The sequence below is a fragment of the Amblyraja radiata genome, chromosome 1 (genome assembly GCF_010909765.2).
Source record: "Amblyraja radiata isolate CabotCenter1 chromosome 1, sAmbRad1.1.pri, whole genome shotgun sequence".
Lineage (NCBI taxonomy): Eukaryota > Metazoa > Chordata > Chondrichthyes > Rajiformes > Rajidae > Amblyraja > Amblyraja radiata.
In genome coordinates this window covers 2062808-2087291 of record NC_045956.1, presented here as the reverse complement: position 1 = coordinate 2087291, position 24484 = coordinate 2062808, and the positions used below count along the sequence as shown (strand labels likewise).

General features: G+C 41.1%; 1 protein-coding gene across 3 annotated transcripts in view; it reads left to right on the top strand.

Annotated features, from left to right (window-relative positions):
• inpp4b (inositol polyphosphate-4-phosphatase type II B) overlaps window positions 1-24484 on the top strand; it is a 589015-nt gene that overhangs the window by 44635 nt on the left and 519896 nt on the right. For all 3 annotated transcript variants that reach the window (XM_033050984.1, XM_033050903.1, XM_033012170.1), the window contains exon 2: window positions 22660-22724. In XM_033050984.1, coding sequence (XP_032906875.1) covers window positions 22660-22724 — 65 coding nt within the window. The remainder of the gene's footprint in view (window positions 1-22659; window positions 22725-24484) is intronic.

Genomic DNA, 24484 nt, shown 5'->3' with positions numbered 1-24484 from the left:
GCGTACGGGCACCGTATGGCCGCGCGGGGCCGGTCCCACTTAGAAGCGCGGAGTTGTGCGGGGCTGGTCCCGACATCGCGCGGGGCTCCGAAATTCTGGCAGTGTCCGAAATCTTCGCGCGGCAACGGCCTGTCGGCACGCAGACGCATTGCGGTCGTACGCAGCGTCTTGACGTCGTACGCAGCATCTTGACGGCGTAGCCTAGCGCGTGGCGTTGCGCGATGACGTCACCGCCCAGCGTGGCGTTACGTGATGACGTCACCGCCCGACGCCGTGCGACGCCCAAATTCAGACGGCCCGCCTCCTGCCCAGCTGATTGGTAAGCATGATGCAAATGACGTCACGCGCGTACTTAGCCCGAACTTAGCGCGAACTTCGCGTGAACTTCGCTTCCGTTTGGTCGTGCCAAATGCATGCAATCGCATGCAAGTGGGACAGGCCTCTAAGGCTCACTAAAAAAAATTGAAGGCACTATTTGGGGGAAATCCATAATCTGGCATCATGTCCAGCACAAATGAAAATGGTTATGAATGCTGGATTGTAAGAATCGCAATCGTAGGATATTCCTAAAGGAATTCCTCAAGCTGGTGACCTGAGCCCATCTTTTTTTGTTTTTGTTTTTTTGTTTATTTTATTAGAAGTTAATACAATACAAAACAATACAGTGGCACCTAATTTTAGGTGCCAACTATGTCATACCGTAATCCATTCTATGTACAACCTCTAATTTTATGTTATGAGAAGGAAGTAAGCAAGACAAGAAAAAGAAAACAATAGAAAGGGGAAAGAGTGGAAAAATAGATGGTAGAGAGTAGAAAAATGTGAAGTGTGGATATAAAAAATAAAAATAAAAAAATAAAATAAAAAAGAAAAGGTGGAAAGTAGAAATAGAAGAGAAGGCCCCTTAAAAGAGAATTTTTCAAATCTATATTCGGAGATGTAGATCTATCCACGTCATGAACTGAAATCAGCAATCCTTATGGTACCGCTGCATCACATGATTCCAAAAAGTCGATGAAAGGAGACCAACTCCTTAAGAATTGGTCATATTTATCTATTAGTCGGAGTCTCATTTCTTCAAGGCGTGCTATGTCCATCATATTCCTAATCCACATTTTAACAGTTGGTATGGTTGTATTTTTCCAAAATTTAAGTATCAATTTCTTTCCAATTATTAACCCATAATTAAAAAAAACATTTTGGTCTTTATTTAAATTGGTATCTTCTCCTATTATTCCAAATATAATCCATTCCATTTTGGGTTCTATTCTTGACTTGAAGAGCTTTGTAAATATATCAAATATATCACTCCAAAATATATTCAACTTTGTACATCCTACAAATGAATGTGTTATATTAGCGTTTTGAAACAAACATTTATCGCATCTGGGAGAGACGTTTGGATAAAATTTATTCAACCTCGTTTTTGAATAATATAGTCTATGTAATAATTTGAATTGAATTAAATTATGTCTTGTATTAATAGAACAGTTATGTGTATTCATCAAATACTTTTCCCATCTATCCTTCGAGATCTTTATCATTTGCTCATGTTCCCAATCTTCCCTTAGTGCTTCTGTTAAGGGTGATTCTCTATCTAATATATTATTATAAAAGTATGATATTAATTTTTGTGAATCAGCCTTAATATTCATTGCTTCTTCTAAAGGGTCTAAAAATATAGTTTGAAATCTATGTGTATATTTCTTCATAAAGTCACATACCTGTATATATTTAAAATATTGATTATCCTTCAATTTAAATTTAAATTTTAATTGTTGAAATGATAACAGTTTGCCCAATTCATACATATCCCCTACTTTCCTAAACCCCAGTCTATCCCATTGTTGATATGTGTTGTCGATGAGAGAAGGTTTGAATGCGGGGTTGTTCAATAGTGGGGTTAGTACTGATAAATTATTTAATTTCAAGGATACTTTTATTTGTTTCCAAATTCTTATTATATTGTGAATAATTGGGTTCTTCTTATATATTATACTATTCAATTTTATCGGTGAGAGCAGGATCGTTCCTATATCGTGCGGATAGCACTCCTCTTTCTCCATTCTTATCCACTCCAACTGCTGAGTGGAACTATCCAGCCAGTACATTATGTTCTTAATATGCACTGCCCAGTAGTAATACATAAAATTAGGTAATGATAAACCCCCAACTTCTTTAGATTTGCACAAATGCTTTCGTTGAATTCTATGTGTTCTGTAATCCCATATAAAATTAGTGATAGTGACCTGAGCCCATCTAATTGCTTCATCAAAGATCTTTCTTCTGTTGTAAGATCATGTGGAAATACCCTGCTTGAGTTTGCTCAGTGTTTGGATCCATTAACAATCTTTCAGGTAATGAATCAGTCAATGAACATGAGCAAGACATGAACAGCCGTCTGGCTTGGGCAGATAACAGATACGCAACATCCACACACACACACAAATGCTGGCTATTGATCGTATCCAGCAAGAGAAAATCTCACCAGCTCTCATTGACAGGTAACAGCATTACCTTTACAGAATCCCTCGCCTCGTGGCCCTCTCTTATCAGAAGTTTGACTGCTGCAAACATCTCCATAAGATATGTTGTCAAACACTTGCATGTTCACCTGAAATGTGAAGGAATCGTTAAATTTGGAAAACTATATATTCTGTGTGTCTGTGGAGAATTATTTCAAAGCTGTGAGGTTGTTTAGCTGATTCAGTGCACAGTGGAAGATCAAGTGGTGGTCTTCAGCAGGTGTGCTGTTACCATTTATTATTTCTTAGCTAACCTGGAATCCTATTTAAATCAATAATTTCATGCATTGTGGATGTCTTAACACTATGCATTTAGAAACATAGACATAGAAAATAGGTGCAGGAGTTGGCCATTCGGCCCTTCGAGTATTCAATATGATCATGGCTGATCATCCAACTCAGTATCCTGTACCTGCCTTCTCTCCATACCCCCTGATCCCTTTAGCCACAAGGGCAACATCTAACTCCCTCTTAAATATAGCCAATGAACTGTGGCCTCAACTACCTTCTGTGGCAGAGAATTCCAGAGATTCACCACTCTCTGTGTGAAAAACGTTTTCCTCATCTCGGTCCTAAAAGATTTCCCCCTTATCCTTAAACTGTGTGACCCCCTTGTTCTGGACTTCCCCAACATCGGGAACAATCTTCCTGCATCTAGCCTGTCCAGCCCCTTAAGAATTTTGTAAGTTTCTATAAGATTCCCCCTCAATAGACAATTTGAACGGTTCACTTTAGTTACAGTCAATGGATATAAATTATAAGTAAGCAAAATTCTATATCTGATGAAATATCATTGACATATATAAATTAGAGATTGTTAATGGTATAACCACTAATTTTTACAAACATTGACATTTTTACAATCCATTGGACTGAGTGGTTCTTATTTTCTAAAGTTTAATGGACAATCTGTTTATTTATTTGTTGTGCCGTCTATCAGATGGTATAGAACAATCATTTTGTTTTTATTGTTGTCTTCGGCTGTGGTCTTCTTCACAGAGTCCCTTCACAATTTCCCTTAAAATGTGTGATGATATTTCTGGCTTATCCTTTTAAGTTGTTGGAGATATCCCCGTGATTTTCAGCTCCTTCGTTGACTGTTTGGGAAAATTAGTCGTATTCGGTTACACATCAATGCTCTGTTTTCTACAGTTTTCTGTATCACAATTATTTATTTTATTTTTCCTGCTCACTTTTCTCAGTGAATTACTCAAAATGTTGAATGAACACGACAGTTTGTATATTTGATACCCAGCTACGCAGCTGATCTTGCAGAAGACACAAATAGTGGTTATGAAGTGGGAAGAAAAGACAATAGGTGCAGGAGTAGGCCATTCGGCCCTTCGAGCCAGTACCGCCATTCAATGTGATCATGGCTGATCATCCCCAATCAGTACCCCGCTCCTGCCTTCTCCCCATATCCCCTGACTCTGCAATTTTTAAGAGCCCTATCTAGCTCTCTCTTGAAAGCATCCAGAGAACCTGCCTCCACCGCCCTCTGAGGCAGAGAATTCCACAGACTTACCACTCTCTGTGAGAAAAAGTGTTTCCTCGTCTCCGTTCTAAATGGCTTACTCCTTATTCTTAAACTGTGGCCCCTGGTTCTGGAGTGGTGATCTGGAAATAGTTACAATTGTTAATGAATCCTCATTCTTATTGCCAATTAGTTATTTCTACTGGAAAGTATCTGTCTGGGCACTGGATGACACTATCTCTATGTTAACTAACCTGCTGAAAAATGACCATCACTTGAGTATAATATCAAGAAATGTGGCACGAGTGATATTTACTGACTATCGTAGCCGAGATACTTCATGCCCCATTGAAAGCCATTTTCTTTTATTCCATGCAAAACCTCAGCTACGCATTATCATTAATATTTCACATCATGGAATCATAAACTTTGAGAAATAGATATGGCTTGTTTTAAGGCACCATTTGCAGATGCTGCCAGAACTGTTGATTTCCTACAGAAGTTTTTTGTTACTCAACATTCCAGCAACTGCTAGTATCTCCATTCCTCTCCTTGCAACCTGATGGAGTGTAACAACTTGCATCATCCAGAGCCCAAACAATAGCAAATTAGCAATAAGAACATAATATTTTGTCAACAGACATAAGGATGTTATAAGCTATTTATCTGGAATTTTTAATCTCATAAAAAATGATATTGTTACTTCTCTATGTGAACATGTTAGTTGCACCGTGGCTGAATAAAATTATAGCATTCACAATTATGTGTAATTCTGTTATAAAATATTTATCTGTGTGTAGTGAAAGTCAAACGTGTTTGCGAATGTCATAACAGATTCTGAACAAATGGAACGTGTGATCAGTGGAGGAAACAATCAGCTAAAGTCACCCAGATTGCATTTATACAGAACAAGCCCAGACTCGTAAGCTGATAAATATGCTGAACTTGCAGAAGGAGCGTAAATTCAAATGGTCAATGAAGTTCATTTATTTCAACCATCCCAGTGGAAACAAACAAACTCCAGACCAACTCTTAGGAATAGAAATAATAACGAAAGAGATGCAACTGTGCATCACTCCTCCCTAACTCTGGAATTGTATCAAAATGCCTTTTGCACAAAGAACCATGCACTCCTTTCCACTTCCTTTCTCCCCTCTTCCCTCACATTTCTGCCCCTCCCCCCTCTTCTATTCCCACCTGCCCTTCCACCCCCTAACCCCTCCTCTCACTCTTTTCCCACCTCCTTCCACCCCTAATCCTTTCTCCACAGAGTGAATCAATGCCAAATGCTGCTAGATTATGTACCCAGAGCCATCTAAGATTTTTCCTACATTAACGATGGTGTATCAACACAGTTTTTTGTCTTTAAATGGCTGGACAATTGATGTTATATATGGTTAGGAATCATTAATTAATTAATTACAACATTGATTGTGATAAATAGGAATGAAGTAAAACGTCAAACATAGTTGTCTGGATTGGAAATCGTTTACCAAATCAGTAAAATTATTGAATACATACTAAATATAATGCTTGGATAGCTCATGTTGCAAATAAGAACTTGTCATGGGATTTGTACAACTGATGGATTGAGGTCTACCATTGTAGCCTAATTGGAGCAATTTTACTGTGTGTGAAATCCAATATATCTTATGGGTTTCATTGTTCCTGGATGTCAAAAAAAGTAAAAACATAAGCAAAAAGAATAATGATAGATCACTTGTCAATATTCCTATCCCAAAATTGCCTCTTTCACAAGTGATGCATATGATCCAGACTTAACGCTCTGAGCCCCACATCTCAGCTTTGAGTGGGCACACTGTTCACTCTGCCTTGCCCAGACCAAACCTCACAGGCATACTCCACATTGAGCTACAGAGTTATTAGCTTCCTGACCCAACCGTGCCTGCGGTAATTTTATCTCTCAATACATGTCATTGTAATGACCCCTTTTACCACTAATTCCATTAGTGCCCTTGTTCCTGGGAATGCACGCTGGACCCGAAGCATGGCATTAGTGCAGAGTTGGATGAAATCTTGTAATACTGAACTGAATGCGATCTTTATTTGTCCCAGATTAGTATTGACATTGTTGCATTTAATATCTATGTTAAGCAAACAGCTTGATGAAAAAATACCTGAGATTCTACCAGGCACGTGCCGTGAGTCATTACTCAGGGTAGGCAGTCAGTCAGCTTTTAATAAAAATCTTAAACCGCGCATGCGCAGATTGTTCTCCTCTCCGTAAAAATAAAAAATAAACATAAAGAAAGTAACAATTCAATTTGCCCAAGGCTTCCAAATCTCCTTCATTCTGAATTACTGAATGGGTGGGGGCTGGAGGGTGACGGCAGGTGGAGAGATGGTGGGAAAAACGGGAGCACACCGGGACAGGTTGAAGCAGTTGTGTTCTTATTGAATGACAATACTAGTTCAATGGACCAATTGGGGGGAGAGTTCCTTTCACAGCGTGTGGGGGTAAAGTTGCGGGGAGGGCAGGAGCGTTGAGAAGGAGGGGGTCGGGGATCATGCCAGTAACCCACTCACTCACCGCTGCCGCTGCGCTCCGGGCACGGAGCCACCGCATTGTGGCCACGGAGGGAAGTAGCTCGGGTGGCTGCGAGCGGCTGCCGGGACCTAAGCGCCTTCTGCTGGCCCGCTCACCTCTGGCAGTGCTCTCTGTCTGAACAGTGAGGGGACCAGCTCAAGAGCAAAGATAATAGAGCGGAGCGAGTCAGCGGATGATGGATAACAGCTCAGCGGGCAGTGGACACTCCTGTGTCAGCACGAACAAGGGACCAATTGAGGTTACTCGCATCGACACATGTAGTAAGCTCCACCGCCCGCTGTCCTGTTATCCATCGCCCGTTGACCCGCTCTTGAGCTGGTTGCTGGCATGATCCCCAACCCCCTCCTTCTCAATGCTCCTGCCCTCCCCGCAACTTTACCCCTGGCCAGACTCCCCAAACGCTGTGAGAGGAATTCCCCCCCCCCCCCCCCCCCCAGCGGCGCTGTCCCTTTACAGCCGCTTCCCATCAGCTGCTAGCAATGAGGGATAGACTTGGCTATCCCTCAGTACAGTAACATCGTTCTTGATGTTGCCGTACTGAAAGACAGCCAAGTCTTTTCGTGCCTTATTTTTGGGTAAAAAATAGCGTCTTCATTGCCGGGAAATACGGTATTTAAAAACATGTGGCTCAAAGAAATCTACTTACCACATTGTTTGTACACGAACTCCATTCTTCTCTCTTTGTTTCTTAAGGTACTCTTAAGATAATGACAATCCATGTTTGAAAAGCCCTCCAAGAAACTTGCGCTGCACATGTGCAGTAGGCTGCCGCGCATGGACAGTACGCAGTCCACGGTACAAAGCATAATTTCAGCTGCCTTCAGCTCCCCATGAAAATGACGGCTTGAAGCAGTGTCGACGGCATGTGGGCTACACACACGTTCACGTATTACATGTACTGCGGATGAAAGGCACGGGGAATTATGCCTACCTAGATCGATCTCTTAGGCAGGCATAATTCTCCCATGCCTTTACTATTTATATTTAATATTTATCATTTTATAATTTTAGTCAGGTTAGGCAGTGCCTACCTTGCTTATCCTGACAGCATGTGCCTGGATTCTTCGTATAATTCAAGGCACTGACCTGATAAATATAAACGGAACCAAAAAGCTGAAGAGTTTAAGAAGGTTGATGATTATTATTAGCACTAAACCAAAAATGATCATGGATTACAAGATTAGCATGGATTAGAAAACAGAGAATTGGAGAATTATTTAGCAGTTCAAGCGGAAGTAAAGTTAACATTTTAGGATTAGCTTTGCTTCTCACTTCACGGATGTTATTAACTTCTGGGAAATTTCCACTTCTTGCTGCTGTATTTCGGATTTTCAGCATCTATGGTGTTTTGCATTTGAATCCGTATAGATGGGTGATTGATTGCTTTAGAAATAGGATGGAATTAGAATACTACAGACATTGGTTGTGAGGAGATTCGACATGCCTTTCGATGATTTATGGGGGTTTCCAGGGATGCGTTCACCACCATAAATCACCAAAAGGTGATTGCGGAAGCATCGTCAATTGAGCGGGATGGAAGGGAAGGGGGCCTGGGTATGCCTAGATCATAGAAACATAGAAACATAGAAAATAGGTGCAGGAGTAGGCCATTCGGCCCTTCGAGCCTGCACCGCCATTCAATATGATCATGGCTGATCATCCAACTCAGTATCCTGTACCTGCCTTCTCTCCATACCCCCTGATCCCCTTAGCCACAAGGGCCACATCTAACTCACTCTTAAATATAGCCAATGAGCTGGCCTCAACTACTTTCTGTGGTAGAGAATTCCACAGATTCACCACTCCTGTGTGAAAAATGTTTTCCTCATCTCGGTCTTAAAAGATTTCCCCCTTATCCTTAAACTGTGACCCCCTTATTCTGGACTTCCCCAACATCGGGAACAAGAACAAGGGGTCACAGTTTAAGGATAAGGGGGAAATATTTTAGGACCGAGATGAGGAAAACATTTTTCACACAGAGAGTGGTGAATCTGTGAAATTCACTACCACAGAAGGTAGTTGAGGCCAGTTCAAGAAGATTGTTCACTAAATAACATCTTGGAGGCAATTACAACGAGATATATATAATGATGCCTTACCAATGAAGCTAACTCCAGAGAAATGGACAAGCCTCCTTTTGTGAGTTACCTTATCAATTTTGAGCATTATATCATACAATATCGACTGGTTTCCCCTTAATAGCCCTGTTATATTCCCAAAAACTTATATTAGATTTATCAAACACTCCCCTTCATAAAACCTTGTTCATTCTATCTAATCATGATTTTCTATGCTTTGTCGTGATAGATTCTAACACAATCATATTCATATCAGTATGTTAATATAGTGAAACTGAGCCAACAGCTTCTAATTCTTCTGAATATGCATTTACAGCAAATTTTAATCGAAAGGAAAAGGGCACAATTATTTCCTTCATAAAATAATCCTCATGTTAGATCGCAACATCAAATATGTATGTGTTTCCACATTAATCATCTTGAAACATTTTATGGATTAACAGATGGTTACAGATTAAAATACTTAATACTTTAATGCCATCTGAAATCTATAGTTTCACTTTAATTTTTCATAGCACGTAGGGCGATAGAGCATGAAAATATCCTCAGTGTCTCAAGTCCTGGCAACATCCTCGTTAACCTTTCTGGATTCTTTCCAGCTTAACGGCATCTTTCTTATAACAGGGTAATCAAAACTGAACACCATACTCCAGGTGCATCCACCTCACTCACTAACATCTGTACAACTGTAATATGACTTCCCAATTTCTATATGCAATTCCCTGACTGATGAAGGCTAGTGGGAACTATGGACTTGTACTCCCAAATCCCTCAGTTCTACACTTTCAAGGGTTCTACTGCTCACAGTTAAGGTACTGCCTTGGTTTGACTTCCCAAAATGCTACAACTTACACTTGTCTGCATTAAACTCCCTTTGCCATTTATTGGCCCACTTGCCCAGCTGATCCAGGCTGTAATTCTTGATGAGCATCTTAACTATCTACGATAATACCTACTTTAGTGTCATCTGCAAACTTGCTAATTGTGCCTTTTACATTCTCATCCAAATTGTTGAGCTAGATAACAAAAAGCAATGTGATCAGCACTGATCCCTGATGGACACCAATAGTCAAAGGCTTCCAATCCAAAAACCAACCTTCCTCCATCATCCTCTTACCTTGATGCCAATTCTTTAAGCAGTTAGCTAGCTCTCCCCGGATCTCATGCAATCTAACCTTCCAGAGCAGCCTACCATGCTGAATGTTATTGAACGTTATTTGTCCATATAAACTACCTCTGTAGCCCAGCTGTCATCTACCTTCTTGTTCAGTTCTTCATACAACTCAATTAAGATTAATAAAAGTTGTCCAGGGTCTGAGCTCCCCAGATGAGCATGGGTGAAGCTCAACAGACTTGGTACTGGAGTTGTGCGTTTCAATGCCAGCGTGTGGAGATGGGGACTCCCTCCGCCAGAGCCCAGCCTGTGAATGTGGAGCAGAACAACAGACAGCCAACCATGTCATCCCTGGGTGCCCGCTCTACCACCCACAAAATGGAGCTGTGTCAGGGCCTGGCAGACATTGACGCCAACAGAGGCAACTCAACACCCGGCTTGAGATCTAACTATTCCTTTGGTTTATGTTTCATTCGCAAGAAGAAGAAGAATTAAGTTTGTGCACAAAACCATGCTGACCATCACTTATCAACCCTTGCCTTTCCAAATGTATTTATGTCAGAATCCTCTCCAGTATTTTCTATAACAGATGTTAGGCTTACTGGTCTTTAGTTCTCAGGAATTTCTTTGTAGCTCTGGCTCCCTGTGCGGTTCCGAATAAATTTCAAGCTCCTCCTTTATGTCTACAAAGCCCTTAACGGGCTTGCCCCCACCTACATCAAAAGTCTGCTTACCCACCCACACCACCTCCAGGTCCCTCAGATCGGCCGACTTGGGGTTACTGAACATCCCGCGGTCTAGGCATAAGCTCAGGGGCGACCGTGCCTTTGCGGTTGCAGCTCCTAGACTGTGGAACAGCATCCCTCTTCCCATCAGAACTGCCCCCTCCATCGACTTTTAAGTCGAGACTTAAAACTCATCTTTACTCTTGAGCCTTTCTTGACGTCCTCTGAGGGAGGGCTATATGTATGTATGTATTTATGTATGTACTTAATCTATGAACCAATGTTGTATAACGTTAGTACCTCCACCAATGTAAAGCACTTTGGCCAACGAGAGGTGTTTTTTAAATGTGCTATAGAAATAAAAGTGACGACTTGACTTAAATAGAGGCCCAATGTTAGCCACTCAAAGCAAATCAAGCTAAATCTTGAGAAGGCTTCATTTGATTTATAGTACAAAATATATAATATAATATTTTTCCAAAATCGATGCCTGTTTAAGAATGGACAAATGATAAGCACCTGTATTTGATTAGTGTAACAAAAGAGGACTACACTAACTTATATCCAAAAGTATAAACTGGATAGGTTTTTCTGAGATGTTATAATGCCAAATGGTTAACCAACCACACCAATAAGAGTGGAACCAAAGAATTGCCGAAGCTGGTTTATATCAAAGATAGACACAAAGTACTGGAGTAACTCTGCGAGTCTTGCAGCATCATTGGAGAAAAAGGATGGGTGATGTATTGGGTGGGGACCGTCTTAACTCGAAAAGTTGAATGGAATGGAATACCTTATTGTCACATGTGACAAGGCACAATGTATACGCAAGCTATGCAAATTGCCACATAAATGGCGCAGACAACGTTTACAAAGTACTCCGCCTCCTCCATTGTTCTCCCACCCACCCACCCCCCCATGGTGGTTCCCCACGCTCATGACCACGTGTCAACCCGAGAGGCTTCACCACCACCGAGCCCCCAAAGTTACCCATCCATTTTCCTCCATAACAATGTGATTTTGTTTTATCTTTGTTGAATTTTTGTTCAGTGTATATAAGAATATCAGTTTTTTTTGCCAATTCTTTTACATAATTCAAAGAGTAGGAGTAAATGGGTCCTTTTCAGAATGGCAGGCAGTGACTAGTGGGGTACCGCAAGGCTCAGTGCTGGGACCCCAGCTATTTACAATATATATTAATGATCTGGATGAGGTAATTGAATGCAACATCTCCAAGTTTGCGGGTGACATGAAGCTGGGGGGCAGTGTTAGCTGTGAGGAGGATGCTAGGAGGCTGCAAGGTGACTTGGATAGATTGGGTGAGTGGGCAAATGTATGGCAGATGCAGTATAATGTGGATAAATGTGAGGTTATCCACTTTGGTGGCAAAAACAGGAAAGTAGACTGTTATCTGAATGGTGGCCGATTAGGAAAAGGGGAGATGCAACGAGACCTGGGTGTCATGGTACACCAGTCATTGAAAGTAGGCATGCATGTGCAGCAGGCAGTGAAGAAAGTGAATGGTATGTTAGCATTCATAGCAAAAGGATTTGAGTATAAGAGCAGGGAGGTTCTACTGCAGTTGTACAGGGTCTTGGTGAGACCACACCTGGAGTATTGCGTACAGTTTTGGTCTCCTAATCTGAGGAAAGACATTCTTGCCATAGAGGGAGTACAGAGAAGGTTCACCAGACTAATTCCTGGGATGGCAACACTTTCATATGAAGAAAGACTGGATAGACTCGGCTTGTACACGCTAGAATTTAGAAGATTGAGGGGGGATCTTATAGAAAATTACAAAATTCTTAAGGGGTTGGACAGGCTAGATGCAGGACGATTATTCCCCGTGTTGGGGAAGTCCAGAACAAGGGGACACAGTTTAAGGATAAGAGGGAAGTCTTTTAGGACCGAGATGAGAAAATCATTTTTTACACAGAGAGTGGTGAATCTGTGGAATTCTCTGCCACAGAAGGTAGTTGAGGCCAGTTCATTGGCTATATTTAAGGGGGAGTTAGATGTGGCCCTTGTGGCTAAAGGGATCAGGGGGTATGGTGAGAAGGCAGGTATGGGATATTGATTTGGATGATCAGCCATAATCATATTGAAAGGCTCGAAGGGCCGAATGGCCTACTCCTGCACCTATTTTCTATGTTTCTATGTTTCAAAATGTTAATAATTAAATGCTGACAAAATGCAGACTTTCCGGGTAACACATTTTCTAATTCAAGAATTAACATGATCAGTCTGAATAATAGCTATAACAGAAAGTATGCCTATGAAACCATTCCGATTAAGATGTGTGGTATTAAAATAACTATTCCAGCAAATTTATTTACAATGGTGAGATACAAAATTATTCTGAAATACAAATCCACAAATCTGGCCCCCAAGATCTAGTAATGTAGCCAATGGGTTTTGAAACACCTTCTGGTCACTCTATTAAATAAGTATACAAGGCATTCCTGTGGCTTCGAATATTCCCTGGACAACTGCGAAACCACAACTCAAAATGCTAGTAAATGTACATCCAGTTGCCAAAATTTACAGATTTCTCACCCATTTTCCAGAACAAACTAAATAGCCAGATATAAACTTGCTCTTATACTTTATTAACTTTGATAAGTGTCCCTTCTGAACTTGATAAGTGTCCCTATTTGCAACAGTAATATTTATATTTGCTGAGATTGCTGAACAAGGAGTGCACATTTATATTTATTAAATATGACTTAGACATTGAAAAGCACTTGGATTGAAAGCTTTTGTTGGATTTATCATAATTATGAATTTTAAGGTTTTCATATTTTCAGACTTTTGCTCTTTGAATTCCTTCCGTCTCACCCCGAAGACTTTGGTTGTACGGAACCGCACTGGCCCTGTAATCAGGGAAGCAGAAGATTTCAGGCTTCTGCCAATGATCATTGGGCAAAAGGTAGCGTAACAATGACGGATGTAACCTCTTCTGCCATCAATCATCTGAATGAAATGATACTTTATTGTCACATGTACCTTGATACAACCTAGGCAGTACACAAGTGTCACCACACGGTGGCACTGACAAAGTTACTAAAGTACCAAACGGTACCAAGGTCCCTCCCCCCCTCCCCCCCCCCCCCATCGCGGTTTCCATCAACGCTGGTGGCCTAATGCCGATTTGTAACCCGCGGCGGATGATCTGGGTCTAGCGGGCGGGTCCTCTTCCGACATCGGTCTGCGGCTGGACTTCCTCAATAACAATAATGCCCTTCCTCAAATTAGGAGACCAAAATTGCACACAATACTCCAGGTGCGGTCATAATGCAGAACATTATGGTCGAGAATCATATTGTACACAAATATGTATCTAAATGTTTGTGGTAGGAAAGATGCAGTTTTTATTATTGGAAAAAAACTTGGAATGCTGGAAAAACCACTGTTAAAACGACTCTCAAGCAAATAAATATAATGATGTAATTTTGATAAACAATAAAGTAAGTACTGCACAACATATTCAAAGCCGTATTATGTATTGTCTATGGAAGCACTCCCCTCCATAACCTTTGATAATTGAGTATAGTACATATTAAATTAAATGCCAAGTCAATTTACTCTAAGTTGGCCTGGAGTTACTCTAACTCCAGGCCAATATCCTATGCAATGAGGAAAGGAGAGTTCGGCAGTCTGGAATGTGATGCAGAATGGTTGAGTGATACCGCTAGTATTGGTAACAAAATCCAATGTGACTATCTAGTTCTTGCCTCACACAGCAGAGAAAGAGGCCATTTAGCCCACTATGTCCATGCCAGCTCCGTACAGAAAAATCTTATCGACACATTCTCCTTCTCTTGTAACTCTGTAAATTACTCTCACGTGTTCATCAATTCTCTTTTTCTTCCTTTACCATTCACCTATACTAAGGATAATTTAAAATAGCCTTTTAACCCTCCAGTTTTTCTATGGGATGTGGGAGGAAACCAGAGTCTGAAGAAGGGCCTTGACCTGAAAAATCACCCATTCTTTCTCTCCAGAGATGCTGCCTGTCCTGCTGAGTTACTCCAGCATTTTGTGTCTATCACCTTCCAGTGTCTGTCTCTACCTCCTTCCTCTCCGCCCTTCACCTGCATCTGATAGCTTTTTCTTTCCTTATCAGTTTCTATGCATTACCCACCAACGTCTGTCCCCACACGCTCGCTCCCTCTCCCTCACCTGGACGTATCCGCTTATTTGTCCCTCCATTCCTGGTTGCACCTGTCACCTAGCAGCCCCTTGACTCACCCCTCCCTCTCACTATATATTGGCTCTCTCCCTCTCCGCTTTCAGGATTCCTGAATGCAGGATTACAACCGGAAATGTTGGCTATATCTTTGCCTCCATAGATGCCTCTAGACCTCCTGAGTCCCCCCCCCCCCCCCTCCCCCCCCAACCATTTGTTTATTTACCTCTTACCTATATTTTTGACAAGTGGATCTATATCTGCAGAGTGGTAGAGCTAGTAGTGTTGCTGCTTTACGACTCCCATGGCCCGGGCTTAATCCCGACACTTAAATAATGCCAACGGAACGTGCACATTGCCACCGTGAGCACCTACATCTCAACGATATATGGGTTGGTAAGATTAGCCAGCCACCAGAATTGCCTGCCCCTCATGTGAGGATGAGTGACAGACTCTGGGGACGTTGATTGGATAACAAAACGGGCTGAGGTGGGGAATTGTGTAAAGAATGGCTGCTTCAGGTACACAAAAATGCTGGAGAAACTCAGCGGGTGCAGGAGCATCTATGGAGTGAAGGAAATAGGCAATGTTTCGGGCCGAAACCCTTCTTCAGACTGATGAAACCCATTAGTCTGAAGAAGGGTTTCGGCCCGAAACGTTGCCTATTTCCTTCGCTCCATAGATGCTGCTGCACCCGCTGAGTTTCTCCAGCACTTTTGTCTACCTTCGCTTTTCCAGCATCTGCAGTTCCTTCTTAAACACGGCTGCTTCAGGGTTGTTGTGGACTTGGAAGGCCAAAAGCCTGTTTCCATGTGGTTCCCTCTGACTCTCTAAAGATGTACATGCTCAATTGGACGGAGTAAAGGTGTTTGCTGTCCTGTGTTTATGCCCAGTTTAATGCTGATAAAAAGTCAATGCTACTTGACAATACGATGCCGGTGTAGAGTTATATCATAAATCAACCTATTGCCTAGAGGTAAAATCTTTAGCCACAAAACCTTTGGCAACAGTACTCTTAAGGGCCAGTCCCACTAACGTGACTTTTCAGCGACTGCCTTCGACCTTCAAACTCGAGGGCACTCGCCTGAAAAACCTCGTTGGATCGACCGTTAGCAATGAAACCGCGAGTTGGATCGATCGTCTGCACGCGCACACACACGCGCACACGCACGCACGCACCCACCCACATCGCAAAGGCGGGGGGCAGGGAAAGCGGGGGAGCGCTGTCTGAAATTCACACCGCAATGAACAGGAAGGTAAAAGACGGCTGGCACGGTTACGGTAAGTCCTTAACCCGCGGGGGGGGGGGGGGGGGGGAGGTGAGGGGGGGAGAGAAGGAGGGAGAGAAGGAGTGGAGACACTTTTAAGAGGCCAGACAACTTTTAATAAAGTTTAGCGGGCATTTAGCATTACCGGTCAGTTTACTAACCTTTTTTCCTCAAAGAGCTTTACCTTCGACTACCTTCGATTGCCTTCGACTACCTACGATAACATTACGACCTACTACGACCTATCTCGACTAAACCTACGAGTAAAAAATATATAGATTTTTTTCCATGGCGACATTTTTTTACTCGCGGGCATTTTTCAACGTTGAAAAATACGCCGCGACCTAACTGAGGCCTCGAGTACGCGGGGACTACTCTTGAGCATGAAGGAGAGTTACAAAGACCCCCTTCGACCTTGTGTCGACCATGCTGCGAGTACGAGTCGAGGGCAAACTCTTCTAAACTCACCAATTAGGTCGCCGCAGTGGGACAGGCCCTTTAAGAGTTTAACATTTTTATGTCTAATTAGGAATTGGACAAGCAGATTTTTAGTAAGCATCTCTATAAGATTATTTCAACATAATGTAAACACTTACAAAAAAATAAATTGGCTTTTATGCAAAGGAAGTAATTTATTTAAATCTAAGAACATGAAAACAAGCAACAAACAGTTGCTGTAAAACGGTTGAGCCCATCGGAGTCAGAAAACTAAAATATTATTAATTTCTGATCATTTGCCAAACCAGATTTTGCCAAGTTGTTGACACTATACCATCTATTAGCGTCACTATGGTGGAGTAAAGACTAACAAAAAGCATATGATTTGTCTAAGAAAATTCTCACAGTTGTGTCTTTTCTGGTGCATTGCAACACTAGATGAGTGCTAAAAGTCATTTGTGATGCTTCCAGCTGTGAGGTTTGGGTAGTGATTATTCATGTCATGCACAGTAGACTTTAAAATAAAACTCTTCTTTTCAGATCATGTACATTGACCCAAAAATGAAAACATTGTGTTCAAATAAGGAAAACTGCATTGGTAATTCTGTTTGGAATTGCAATTTTCTGAAAAGGTTTATCATGTCAGTCGACGCGGATAATCACCGTGGGATTGTTGTCTATTCTTCCCACTGATGGTATCAAGGATGCAGTGGCAGGTCCACCTTTTCTCCCATCTTTATTTGGCATTCAATACAGAGTATTTAAGCAAAATGTTTCATTGAATGCCTTGTAGACATTATTCCGTGAAGAAACCACAAGAAAAATAGAAAATGCAAAGTATACTGTGCAGGTGATAGAAAATATCCTCATCGTAACATTGTTACCAGCAGGGTGACATGGACAAATCCCATTCTGAAGCAAAGGCATAAATGTACATGAACTAGATGGACAAATTCAGACATAAACCTGAATGCAAGTGTGAAACACTTTCAATGAATTGTCCACCATCCAGAGTTGTATAGATTGAGGGCACAGGTTAGTAATGCCAAAGGAATTGAAAAGGAAAATAATAGATGCATTTCAGACAAAACACTTAAGTGCAGTTAATAGATTTATCAATTTGAGTTGGCATTTGACAAAGGTAGAGAAGACCTGGTCAGTAGAATCAGAATCAGATTTTATTCGCCAAGTATGTTTTGCAACATACGAGGAATTTCACTGGCCAGGTCAGTCATACAATTAAAAGCAACAGACTCAAAAACACATTTTAACATGAACATCCACCACAGTGACTCCTCCACATTCCTCACTGTGATGGAAGGCGATATAAAGTCCAAGTCCTTCCCTTTGTTCTTCCTCGGTCGTGGGCCTCGAGCCTCCGTTGACGGGACGATCTTGACTCCCGTAGCCGGCGGCGTTCGAGCCCTCCGCGTCGAGGTGATCAAGCTCCCGCATCGGGGAGATGTCCCCTATCAATAACCCGTGCCTGCCTTCTCCCCATATACCTTGACCCCACGAGCCCCTAGAGCTCTATCTAACTCTCTTAAATCCATCCAGTGACTTGGCCTCCACTGCCCTCTGTGGCAGGGAATTCCATAAATTCGCAACTCTCTGGGTGAAAACGTTTTTTCTCACCTCAGTCTTAAATGACCTCCCCTTTATTCTAAGACTGTGCCCCCTGGTTCTGGACTCGCCCAACATTGGGAACATTTTTCCTGCATCTAGCTTGTCCAGTCCTTTTATAATTTTATATGTTTCTGTAAGATATCCCGTCATCCTTCCAAACTCCAGTGAATACAAGCCTAGTCTTTTCAATCTTTCCTCATATGACAGTCCCGCCATCCCAGGGATCAATCTCGTGAACCTACGCTGCACTGCCTCAATCACAAGGATGTCCTTCCTCAAATTAGGAGACCAAAACTGTACACAATACTCTAGATGTGGTCTCACCAGAGCCCTATTTCAAAAGGGATAGCAGTGTATGACATGAAATATTGGTTATGAATGTGAGTGTTACTTTAAGGTTTTTATTCCTTTAAGAGTCATGTTATGTGACTAACTGCTCTCTGGATTACAACAATGTTTAGTACAAAGTTCCACATATGGTCTGTGAAGAGCTCTTCAATAACATCGCACAGTTTGTATTCCATAAATCCGTTCAGGTTGCCTTGGACTTAATTTGAGGTTAAGAACCCTCAGCACATACTTCAGAATGAAACTGCCTCAGAAGTGCTGGTCTTCTTTGGGTTATTCTTGTCAAGAGGTTTGTGAGATTTGTAATGCTGAGAATTGTTTAGAGGAAGGAAAATTGTTATGATCGGCGGGAGATATCGAACAGAATTGACTACAATGGTTGCTATTTTGGTGTAAGGATGTTGTTCTGGCTGGAGGTCTGTGGCGAGTGAAGTCCTACAGGGATCCTGCTACGTCTGTTGTTTGTGATATATGTGACAAATTGGGCGTAAACGTAGATAGGTTTGGTTAGTAAGTTTGCAGAATGGTTGGAGTTGTGGGCAGTGAGGAATGCTGTCAAAGTATACAGCAGAATATAGATCAGCTATAGAAATAGAAAGAGAAATGGCAGATGGAGTTTAATGTGAGCAAGTGTGAGGAGTTGCACTTTAGGAGGTTGAATGTAATGGGAAACCATACAGTCAATGACAAGACCCTTAACAGCAGAGATAAAGATACCATCGGTTCCAAGTCATGGCCACCTGAAAGTGGTATCACTAGTAGTGGAATTATAAATGGCGTGAATGGTATTCTAGTCTTTGGTTGGGCCATTGGGTATAGGAGGCAAAAAGCCATAATGCAGGTTTATTGAAATTTAAGTAGGCAGTATTTGGAGTGTGTACAGCTCCGATTACCCAGCTACAGGAAGGATATGGAGTCTTTGGAGAGGCTGCAGAAGAGAATTGCCCAAACAGTTGGACAAACTTGGATTGTTTTCTCTGGAGATTGAGGGGAGACCTGATAGAAATATATAAAATTATGACAAGCATGGATTGGGTAGAATCAGAATCTTATTCCCAGGGTGGAAATGTCAAAGGGTCACAGCTTTAAGGTGAGAGGGACAAACTTCAAAGGAGATATGTGTGGCAAGTTGTTTTTACAAAGAGAGCGATGGGTGCCTGGAACACATTGCCAGGGGTGGTGACGGAGGCAGAATAGAAACTTGCATTTAAGAAGCTTTTAGATAGACACGTGGATATGCAGGGAATGCAGTGATATGGAGGCAGAGGAGATAATTAGGCATCTTATTTTCACATGGGTAAACACTCCTCACGTGTCACCCCTCCAGCCATCAGTGACATCTTTATTGGGGCATCTGAAACCTGAGAAATATTCTTTACTCTCTATCCATAGGCATTGCCCATTTAAAGAATCAGTTACCTTGTCCCCATCTCCCCCTTCCCCCTATCAGTCTGAAGAAGGGTTTCGACCTGAAACGTTGCCTATCTCCTTTGCTCCATAGATGCTGCTGCACCTGCTGAGTTTCTCCAGCATTTTTGTGCATCTAAAGAATCAATTGTCTTTTTAATGAGTGCAAGTTCCCTTTAAGAAGTGCATTCTCTCTTTAAATGCACTGCTTTGTGATTGCTGCGTTACTGTAGACGTGTGTTGGTGGCTGCAGACACAATTAATATAATGATGCACCTCACCAGATTCGGACATGCTCGGATACTGACTTCCAGGAGCTGAACCTATGATTTTAATCGGATCTGCTTGGGGTTAAAATTGTTACGGTTGTGCTGAAGAGGTATTTCTGAATTTTGTTTTTCCAATGCTTTTTAATCAAGTAACCTTCAATGATGAATATTACAAATTATTAAGAGCTGTTTGTATTTAATATTTTGAAGTCTATGTTTATGTTACCAAACAAATGAAGGAATAATATATATTTGAAGCATAGAAACATAAAAAATAGGTGCAGGAGTAGGCCATTCGGTCCTTGGAGCCAGCACCACCATTCAATATGATCATAGCTGATCATCCAAAATCAGTAGCTCATTCCTACTTTTTTCCCATATCCCTTGATTCTAAATCTAATTCTCTGTTGAAAACATCTAGTGATTTTATGCCAATTTTAAAATTTCATTTTGATAGATGTATTAACTTTTTGAAAATGTCTATGTTGTTTTTCCCATTTCAATAATTTATATGAAGGTGCATACTGAGTGAAGCATTGCACATTTTGAAAGCTTGACACCTGCTGGAGATTATATTATACATTAGCTTGGTTGTCATAGCTGTCAAAAGCACGGGGCAATTAATAATGAAGGATTGAAACAATTAGCTTAATTTTGGTTCCTGGTGCTTCAGCGAGTACAGGAACCGGAGGACACTTACTAAATGCTATAGTGCGTGGGTTGAATTTGTTTCTAGCTTTGTACAGATTTCTGATGTTGGCTTATTTCCCATCACGTATATTGATTTGCATTTTATTCTCCTGGGAAGTGATTTGGATCTTGAGAAAGAGCAGGGTTTTTTTGTTGTGTTTAGTGAGAGCCCAGGAACTTGCTTTGGACCACTGGGAATTTACACAGTTCTTGAATTCATACTGAAATAGACTCTACAGTATATCAGAATTCAGACTTCCTCATTATGTGCAATGACTAGTCACAGGACGATTATATTGTGGAAAAATATATTGGATTTGCAATTTTTCTGTGTGAATATTACATTTTCACATGCACAGTAGTGTTTCGTAGTTACTTCTACTTAGATTGTGAAAGATACACGCCTGACTTTAATTGCCGCTCTAGTTATTGGAAACCACCTAACAGGCAGGGGGCAATTAATGTAATTCATATTTCCCCTCTCAACCTGCTCAATGTGTTCTTTTGAAGAAGCCAACATGCCAACTATATCTAGGGCATGGTACCCTATTTTAAAATGTATCCATTAAAATGTATCTATATCCATATCCATGCTATGGGGATCAGATCTGCAAATTCATTCTGAATCCTGAAGTCTGAAGCCTCATTGTGCGGGCAGGGGAGTTGGATGGTTTGCAGAGGTTTGGTTGGAAAGGCACAGCTATCAGCTCGGCAATCGTACAAAAACTTCTGAAGCCCATAAGTTGTACCTGAACAGACTTATAGAAACATGGAAAATAGGTGCAGGAGGAGGGCATTCGGTCCTTCGATCCAGCACCGCCATTCATTGTGATCATGGCTGATCGTCCCCTATCAATAACCCATGCCTGCCTTCTCCCCATATCCCTTGACACCACTAGCCCCTAGAGCTCTATCTAACTCTCTCTTAAATCCATCCAGTGACTTGGCCTCCACTGCCCTCTGTGGCAGGGAATTCCATAAATTCACAACTCTCTGGGTGAAAACGGTTTTTCTCACCTCAGTCTTAAATGACCTCCCCTTTATTCTAAGACTGTGGCCCCTGGTTCTGGACTCGCCCAACATTGGGAACATTTTTCCTGCATCTAGCTTGACCAGTCCTTTTATAATTGTATATGTTTCTATAAAATCCCCCTCATCCTTCTAAACTAAATGGCCTACTCCTGCACCTATTGTCTGTTGTCTATATGAGGCTCTACCTTCAAAAACCAGGACTTTAACATCAGCGTTGATTCAGATTGCCTTCCTCTACTCTAGTTTCTCACACCTATCCCACCCACACACACACACAGACGCATCATCACTGACCCCATGGAATTTGAAACTCCTGTCTCACTTCATGTTGCTTTTTAAAGAACAAATGCCTGCTAATGAGGATACTCACTCGATTTGTATTTCAATGATTAAATACTACTAAATCAGTTTAACAAATCACTTCAGGACTTGCATGGTGAAAATGATTAGATATCACTTAACTATCCTGACTGGTCACATTTTATAATAAACATTCATATTTTAGTCTGTGTTCCAGGCTTGCTCAACACGATTCACATAACTGAGGCCAATTTATCTTAATGTAATGCATTGTTGTGAGGTTTTATCTTTTATTTAAAAATACTAACGTCTTGTTTTGCATAAAATCACACAAGTTCGTGCTTCTCTTTCCCCGTGGAAGCCAATGAAAAAGCAGATGGTTTCTGCTGCAGTCACCAAATCTCTCAGCTGCAGGGTAAGAAGAGCCTTCTGGGGAGTTATCTGGCATTTAGCAGGCTGTCATATGTATGCAGCTGCTGGCTGGCTGGAGCAGGAATTCTCTAATGATTTTCTTCCTTGACCTTTATTACTGATGCATCTTCTTTAAGAACCACCTTCCCTTCACCAGCAGAATACCATTTTATTAATGTTTCATTTTCTCACGCAGAACTAATAGAAAGATGGTGCCGGCTGAAAGGAAACCTGCTGTTCTTAATGAAAAATAGGAGCTGTGTAAGTGATCACCACATATTTTTCAACCTGGTTTTATTGTGCTTTACATTTAAGCTTTTCATTTTATGATTGTAATATTATTTCCTGTGTACCTTCCTTTGGTAATTATACGCAATGTTCAGTACTGTATTGAATTGAACTTTCTGACGAGATCTGATTTGCAAACTATATTTTCTGCTCTTCAATATTTATCAACAGTGGGTATGTTGTGGCAGAGTGTTTTTTGAAGTGTAGGTGATGACTATTAGTGCTAATTGACAATGGTCAGGCTGGCAGAATAAGCAGCTATCTATGCATGTCAGCTAGCTTTTCAACAGTGCAAACATTCGTACAAAACGGCATGTAAATCGGAGACAGTCTATGCACATGAGGAATGTTCGCAAGGTGCAGTATACACAGCTTTAACATTTAATTAGATGTTAAGTGTGCAGAAAGAAGAGCACAAAATAAATATGTGTAATAAGTACTCTGTACTAGCAGTAAGAATCTATAGGTCAGAATACAAGAACAATAATGGTCTTGCGGCACTCGTTTGATTAATAATGTATCAAAGTTCTTTGATTGTAGTTTAGTAATTTTCTGACATTAGTAGAATCAGCAGTAATGTATTTATTCTGCCATCCCAACGTCTGAAGGTAAGCTTTTCAGTAAATATCCTTTTGAAAGAAAAATTTCCAGAAGTGCTGACAGTAATGACCCTTCAATATGAGCACATTGTGCATATGTGCAATAATAAAATGTAATACAAAAGGTTTTTAAATTTGAAACATGGGAGGCATAGCTGACAGTGATGTTAAGAAACCAGTTGCAGTATGCCTTTTATGAAGGCAATTGCATTGTGCAAAGGCTTACACATGATTTGTGGTGTCTTGATGTTTGGCAGTGAAAGTAAATGCTGTCATAGTACAAGTATAAGAAAACACTTTAAAATGTGTTTGGACCATTACTTTCAGAGATTTTTGAACCATTGATATGGTGCACAGTTTCTCCTATCCATACATTTCACCAAGATAATCTTGCTAACGTATCTAAACGTAAGATCTAAATATAAGATCTATTATAAATTAAAGCTATACATCATTCATTAAAAACAATTTAGGCCGACGATAGAGGCAAAAAGCTGGAGTAACTCAGTGGGTCAGGCAGCATCTCTGGAGAAAAGGAACTTGAAGTTTGTATAGTGGCTGAATCAATATTTACATGTGGCATTGCAGCATAACTTACCTGTCTTTTACAATGTATATTGTATTGTGAGCATTGTTTTGGACTTTACGAATAAATGGCATCATGTGCAACAAACAATTTAATCTTATAGAAGCTGCTCAACTGCTCGATACCTTAGATTTGTTTTAAGTATTATGTGATGGTATGCCTGCAAATGCATTCCACTGGGAGAGTTTTCACACTTGTCTGGGTGTGAGGCAGTGTCTGTGTGGGTGCAAATCCTATGTCACAGTGCATTTGTAGTTTCTTAAGTCCAATGATTTTAAAAGGTTGGAAAATATAATTGATTTCCGGAGTTCCATTTACTAGACTCTGGAATCTGTGAATCTCTTGGACAAATTTGTTGGTCTTCACATTCATGTCTGAGGGCCATGCCTTGGGGATTCATTTTTTTCCTGTATTTATTGACCAACAAGCAAGCTATTTCTGTACCAGTATATTGGTCTTCAAAATGTTTACTGCGATGAAAACGTTGTTTTCTTATTGTTGACATGAACTTTTAGAAAATAGACAGGGGTTCCCCAGAGCGTTGAAAT